General features: G+C 42.9%; 1 protein-coding gene across 1 annotated transcript; it reads left to right on the top strand.

Annotated features, from left to right (window-relative positions):
• LOC113138540 (potassium voltage-gated channel subfamily V member 2-like) lies at positions 1 to 2,394 on the top strand. Its single transcript, XM_026321076.1, has 2 exons — positions 1 to 1,335; positions 2,131 to 2,394. The coding sequence occupies exons 1-2, from the start codon at positions 1 to 3 to the stop codon at positions 2,392 to 2,394; spliced, it is 1,599 nt and encodes a 532-aa protein (XP_026176861.1).
• The last annotated feature ends 4,865 nt before the right edge of the window (positions 2,395 to 7,259 follow it).

Below are 7,259 nucleotides of genomic sequence, written 5' to 3'. Positions count from 1 at the left end.
ATGGGGAGCAGTAGCAATATAGTCAATTTATGGAGTAGGAGACAGAGCCTCTTCCCCAACTACAAAGTCACAGATTCGGACATTAATCGGAGACCCTCTGAGATTGTTTACCCACTTGCCAAGGAAAGCTGTGTGAAGACATGGAACTCCATGCAGGAGCTGAGAAAGGACATCTACGACATTTATGCCGAGTATGAGGATGAAGATGATGAAACTGCTCCATACAACCTTTCCAAGCAGACATCATCTTCAAAGAAGAATTATATGATCAACATCAATGTTGGGGGGAAACCCTACCAGATATCCTACAAGATGGCTGCCAAGTACCCCAAGACCAGAATAGGACGATTGGCCACCTACACTGACCACAACATGAAGCTGGACCTATGCGATGACTACACAGTGACCAACAATGAGTACTTCTTTGACAGGGATCCAGATGTCTTCTACAGTATCTTCAATTTCTACAGGACTGGTGTGCTCTGGATCAAGGATGAATTATGTCCCCGCAACTTCCTGGAGGAGATCAATTATTGGGGTGTCAGGATCAAGAACACTCACCGCTGCTGTCGCATCTCCTTCGAAGAGAGGCAGGATGAGCTGAACGAGCAGCTGAAGATCCAACGGGAGCTGGAAGCAGAGGTGGAGATCGAGGAAAATGAGGAGCTCTTTCATGACATGTTCATAGGCCAGAGGCGCCGAGCTATCTGGAACCTGATGGAGAAGCCATTTTCATCCATCAAAGCCAAGCTGATGGCTGTGGCTTCCAGCTTGTTTGTCCTGATCTCACTGGTGGCCATGACTCTTAACACAGTTGAGGAGATGCAATACAGAACTCCCACAGGTCAGCTCAGTGGTAAGACATACTGGGAATATGTGGAGTCCATGTGCATTGCCTTCTTCACCATGGAGTACCTGCTTCGTCTGGTATCCACTCCTGACCTCAAGGCCTTCAGCAGGAGTGTGCTCAACACCGTGGACCTGGTTGCTATCCTGCCCCAGTATCTGCAGGCTGTCCTGGAGTTCTTTGACAAGGAGGAGAACTACATGAAACACGAGGTCGACATGCAGGCAGTGGGCCAGGTGGGGAAGCTGGGACAAGTGTTGAGGATCATGAGACTCATGCGAATCTTTCGTATCTTGAAGCTGGCGCGACACTCCACAGGTCTGCGGGCCTTTGGCTTCACTCTACGTCAGTGCTACCAGCAGGTGGGCTGCCTCTTCCTCTTCATCGCCATGGGCATCTTCAGCTTCTCTGCCATGGTCTACACTGTGGAGCATGACATGCCACACACAAACTTCACCAGCATTCCTCATGCATGGTGGTGGGCAGCTGTGAGTACATCTTTGTAGCATGGAATAGGAGGACAAGACTCTAGTAACAAAAGTAACAAACCTAAGTAACGTATTTATGTAAGTAAAATAAAGTGGGCTGTCCCTGAATTACCTTAATGCTGACATTGTCCCTGAATGGTGCGTTAATTGTGTAATACTATTAGAGTACACTCCAGCACTGCCTGACTTACAAAATACAATTAGGCCATCAGATTGCTTTGTTGCCTTGAATATACCTATTAACAGATGATTCCTCTCCCCCTTTGACCAAGTGGTAGATTCTAACTTTTAATCCAGGGAAGAGGAATGATAATCCTTGTAATTATATTAATGGTTATAGTAAAGAAGGCTGTGAGGACTACTCACCACTACCAGTTCCTGCTGCATTCATATAAACAGAAGTAGAAAAATTATGTGTCATCTCTAAATCACACCCACTTCTGGTTACATTTAGCTGCAGTTTGTTAGCAGGAAATCTCATAAAAGTATGAATCAGTTTTAACAAAACTCTTTAGGCAGGGGGTCATGAAACAAGGACATCCTGACAGTTTGGGTGTGACACGCCAGATTACCCCTAACATCTTGTCTGCACCACCACCTATTCCCAAAGACTACAATAAAAGTGGTGACTTAATGTTGTAAAATTTGCATTGTGACTGGAATTTGATCAGGCTTTGGTAGAGCCAGTGGTCTTATAACATTTGTTTACAATGTTTCAAACCTAGTCCCCCTACATTTCTAACCACTTTGCTGCTGGTTTGATTTGTGATTCATGTTCTTCTCACTCCGCTACAGGTCAGCATCTCCACTGTGGGATATGGAGACGTCTACCCAGAGACCGTACTGGGTCGTCTCTTTGCTTTCATCTGCATCGCTTTTGGAATCATACTCAATGGCCTACCCATATCCATCCTCTTCAACAAGTTTTCAGACTATTACTCTAAACTCAAGTCCAATCAGTACACGGCCTCATTGAAGAAACGAGGGAAGGTGAGATTTGCCAAGAGGACAATAAAAACGCTCAAGCACTGCTTTAGAAACCACCATCCTGAACACTGATTTCACATGTGTTTTTACAAGAAAATTCTGCAAAAAAATGAAGGTAATGGGAATGAACACAATGGGGACAGTCAAACCCATGGGGAGAACCAAAAGCTAAAATAAAGCATTTCACTTTGAAATATTTAATTTTGTATACAGAAAACTATATTTTTGTTACTAATCAAAAACCTAAAGACTCACTTCCTTTATACAGTATGAGTGAAAAAAAGAAATATATCCACAGGTATTTTTGCCTTACAATTAACATATCATGTCTCTATATTACAGAGCAAATACAATACTAGACATTTACAAATCCTGTATCAAAAATATATAAAATGATATGCAACACACATTCAGGATATCTGTTTATGTGTAGCTGCACAAACATGGACCAAACATGGTCTCTCAAAATAGCTTCAGTGAAGTCTTGATAAATAATGTAAGGGTAAATGTGACATTGTCACCCAGTGTGCAAAAATCTTTTTTTAATTTAAAATCAATTTTAAATGCATAATTTAAAATAAAATAAAATAATGAAAATAATACAAATGTCTTATAATAAAAACAATCTTCTAGAAATCAAATTCAAATGGTGAACATGTATAATATTGTCAGTACCTACAGTTATAGTCTGGGGCACTAGAAAATGAATGAAAAGACTTTTATTATTACCAAAACCAGCTCTCAAGGTTGGACAGTTTTGTTAAGATACAACATAACTCTATGATGATTTTAGAAGATGTACTTTTAAGAAACTGCTTAACCAGAAATGAACACTGAACTGAGCAATACATTATAGTTTATTGCTAATTACTGCTCCAATGTTTAAACATGTGTGCTCACACAGGATTGCTGCAGGTGCTTGCAAAGTGAGCTAGACCTACTGGTGCTGCTTTTCATGTATTTGCAATGCTCAATTGTTTTGCATTCAAAGGATGTTGTATTATATTGTATGTTGTACTTACCAAGCACATATCACATTGAGTCTGATATTCTGTTTTCAATAAACTGTCCCTCTCATGAGACTATTCTCCTTATTGATTAAACCCTACATCTCAATGAGAATGTCAGGTAAAGACACATCCATTTGCATATACAAATCCTGTATCTCTACTGACATCATCTGTAGAACGCCTTTTCTTGGTCTGTAACAAGGAGCTCCAGTTTTCATTCAGTAATGAATATGGTGATAGAATAGGGAAAAACAATTTATTATTAAGATATTTTGCACATTCTAGCTGCTGTTGATTTTAATGCAATATGACAGCATACACAACACCAACTATATTATTTCAAATTGACCACCAAGTGGCAGATGCAGTAACTGAGCAGTGTTTCCACACTGACTGATGTTTGCCCAATTCACTGCATTTATGCCAGAAAAGGAGGAAAAGTATGTACACTACACTAAGAGGAACGAAGGAGGCTGGGGACTGGTGAGCGTCAGAGCCACCATCCAAGATGAAACAGCAAGGATCCATGAGTACATCAGGAAGATGGCCCCAAGCGATGGAATACTTAGTGAATATCTCAGGCAACAGAAGCCCGATGCAGAGGAAGAAAAGCGAGAACCATCATGGCAGGACAAACCCCTGCACGGCATGTACCACCGACAGATACAAGAAGTGGCTGATATCGAAAAGTCCTACTGGTGGCTGGAAAAAGCTGGACTGAAAGACAGCACAGAGGCACTGATCGTAGCAGCACAAGAACAGGCCCTGAGCACAAGATCGATAGAGGCCGGGGTCTACCACACCAGGCAGGACCCCAGGTGCAGGCTGTGCAAAGATGCCCCTGAGACAATCCAGCACATAACAGCAGGTTGTAAGATGCTAGCAGGCAGAGCGTACATGGAACGCCATAACCAAGTGGCCGGCGTAGTGTACAGGAACATCTGTGCCGAGTATGGGCTGGAGGTCCCAAGGTCAAAATGGGACACGCCTCCAAAGGTAAGGGAGAATGACCGAGCTAAGATCCTGTGGGACTTCCAGATACAAACCGACAAACTGGTGATGGCTAACCAACCGGACATAGTAGTGGTGGACAAACAGCAGAAGGTCATAGTGGTAGATGTAGTGATCCCAAGTGACAGCAACATCAGAAAGAAGGAACACGAGAAGCTGGAGAAATACCAAGGGCTTAAAGAAGAGCTAGAAAAGATGTGGAAGGCGAAGGCAACAGTGGTCCCCGTGGTAATCGGCACCCTCGGGGCTGTGACCCCCAAACTGGGAGAGTGGCTCCAACAGATCCCAGGAACAACATCAGCGATCTCAGTCCAGAAGAGCGCAGTGCTAGGAACAGCTAAGATACTGCGAAGAACCCTCAAACTCCCAGGCCTCTGGTAGAGGACCAGAGATTGAGGAAGACACACAGACACCACCCATAGGGGTGAGAAGGGAAATTTTATTTATATATATATATATATATATATATATATATATATATGCATGCAGGGTACTGCTCCTTGGTGGTGGAATGTATTTTGTGGCCAAGCATCTCAAGGATCACTGCTGCCGTGGTGTATATCAGCTTGTTGGTCTCGGTGATGGTCACAGTGGGGATTGTTCGTAATGCTGCATTCACATCTTCTAGTAGACTTTCAGAGAGTACTTCACTTAGTCTTGGTAACCGGCTGCGGAGGTTCCAGGTGTTCATCTTGCCTACGATCTTCACTCTCAGGTCAGCTGCTCTTGTGTTGAGCGTGTCGGGGCTTGTCATTGGGGCTTGGTACCCAATCTCGGGTGGGGATGGTGTTGTATCCCCCCTGACCTGGCGTCCTGGCTCCCCCTTGCCGTAGCATTTGTGTTGTATTTCTTCAATCTCTAGTTGTGATAGCAGCTGCCGTTTGCGGATGTTGGAACACTGAGCTACTAGATGCTTTGGCCCTAGTGTGGATGGTGGGTTTCGGAGTTTCCATGGGTCCCACATCCTCTTCATGTAGCCCCTATGGCTGGGGTTACATGCATGTAATAGCATTCCAACAGTTCTCTGTTATCAGCCCTCGTCCACGAGTGTCTTGTTCCAGTAGCCCATTTCTCATCAGGTTGCCCTGGCCTAGCACCTGACGCGGATGGGATAGGTAGGCTAGTAGCGTTAAGGACCCATAGGGGTGAGAAGGGAATTTTTTTTTTTATATGCCTTTAGGAGCAGGGACAATTTCCTCCAGAGGATGGCAGCAGTCCAGCAGTGAGCAGTGAGACCTTCAGCTACATTAAAAGCCTCAGAGAAGAAGAATGCGCTTCTTCTCCCATAGTCCCGTGCGGTGGTAAAGTGACCTCTGTTGCTAACTGGTAGCCTCCTCTAAAGCAATGGCTCCTCCAGTGGCAGTGTCACCGCTGATTAAGGTTTGTGTTGCTGAGCAAACTGTGGAGATATGGTTGTATTAAGGTTTGTGTTGCCGAATAAACTGTGGAGATATGGGTGTATTAAGGTTTGTGTTGCTGAACAAACTGTGGAGATATGTGCTGCTTGTGTTTTCGTGCTAACTACAGCCTAGCTACCAGCTAACGTTAGCTGTGCCTTGTTAGCTCTACTAAAGCTTTTAGCGCGAACAGGAGCAGCCGAGGTGTCAGGGTTGTGTTTCATGTGGTCCTGCATCAGTGTGGTGTTGTTGAATGTTGTGTTTCAGCGTGCACTGACCAGCATCACACTTGACGTTGCTAATCGCTAAGACAATCCCACTTATCTTAGCGTGATGCTAACGGTCTGTTACAAACATAAGTGGAAACATGGACATTTGTTCAGACATTAAATTATATCGCCTCGAGTATCTCAGTAAGAAAAGGTTAGCTAACATATTGATTAACACACAAGTATCAACAAATTCATGTTTCGTCCTATGTCAATGAGTCTGTCGCCCTCTGCTGGTCGTTTTGGTGACACTTCAACCACCGTGTGGACACAATGTTGAAGTTCAGCTATTGTGTAGTTTGTTTGTCACTGCACAGTAAAACATCTTCAAAGGTTTTGCTGCAAATTTATTTACTTACATTTTTGTATTTTGGACTTGAAGCTATTCTGGACTGTGTTTAGTCTCAGTAGACTAGTTTGAGATATCACGATTGTCACTAATGTACATTCTTTTTCCACTACAGACAGCCAGGTATTCAGCTTTGATTGCTGGCATCATCTATGGCAAAAGGCGATATGGTGAGTTGTACTGAGTAACGTTAGTCATCATGCAGTGTGCAATGAATGAGCTAACTGAACTTCAAAATTACTTCAATATATTTTAAAACATAAAAAATACTATTTTGAAGCATTTTCCTTTTATAAAACAGTAAAACGTGCAGTAACATGAACTAAACGAATTGGCTTAAAAAGCCCAGTGGCTGGATTTAAGGTGTAAAAACGTTAATTGTAATTGTTACCGGAACAGAATTATCTTCATTAAACTCCTGCAGCATGTCTCACAAGGAGGATGAGACAGTTTAGTGATTTAGGCTGATGATAGATGTAGATGTGAAGCACAGCAAGATCCTGTCACTGTTAGATAATGTTACTTGAAAATGCAATGCAGACATTTAATGTAGTTTTTATTTTATTCTTATTATTTTTGAATAAATGTCTTTATTTGCTCAGATCACCTTAAGCCAATTGCAGCTGAGGAGCGGAGGATTGAGGAGGAGGAGAAAAAGGCCCGGGAGGAGCAGGAGCGTATTGCCAAGCAGCTAGCAGAAGGTTATCATCCTTTTTCACCAGTCTGATATTCAGTCTCCAGTTTGCGCACACACACACACACACACAGCAAAGAAAAATGCACAACAAAAATCGACACTTACCCTAATGATTGTGAATCATAATTGTACTGTAAAATCACACATTACTAAAACTCTAATATTTAACTTTCTTCTACAGCAAATGAAGACACCATTCTGAAG

This window comes from Mastacembelus armatus, chromosome 9, assembly GCF_900324485.2.
Source record: "Mastacembelus armatus chromosome 9, fMasArm1.2, whole genome shotgun sequence".
Lineage (NCBI taxonomy): Eukaryota > Metazoa > Chordata > Actinopteri > Synbranchiformes > Mastacembelidae > Mastacembelus > Mastacembelus armatus.
Note: the sequence above shows the minus strand (reverse complement) of the source record. Positions and strands in the feature narration are given on the sequence as shown.

What these genes read in the sequence shown, in the direction of transcription:
- LOC113138540 (XM_026321076.1), top strand. Translation starts at nt 1, where the DNA reads ATGGGGAGCAGTAGCAATATAGTCAATTTATGGAGTAGGAGACAGAGC. An exon ending in ATGCATGGTGGTGGGCAGCT is followed by an intron (nt 1,336 to 2,130) that starts GTGAGTACATCT and finishes ACTCCGCTACAG; the next exon opens with GTCAGCATCTCCACTGTGGG.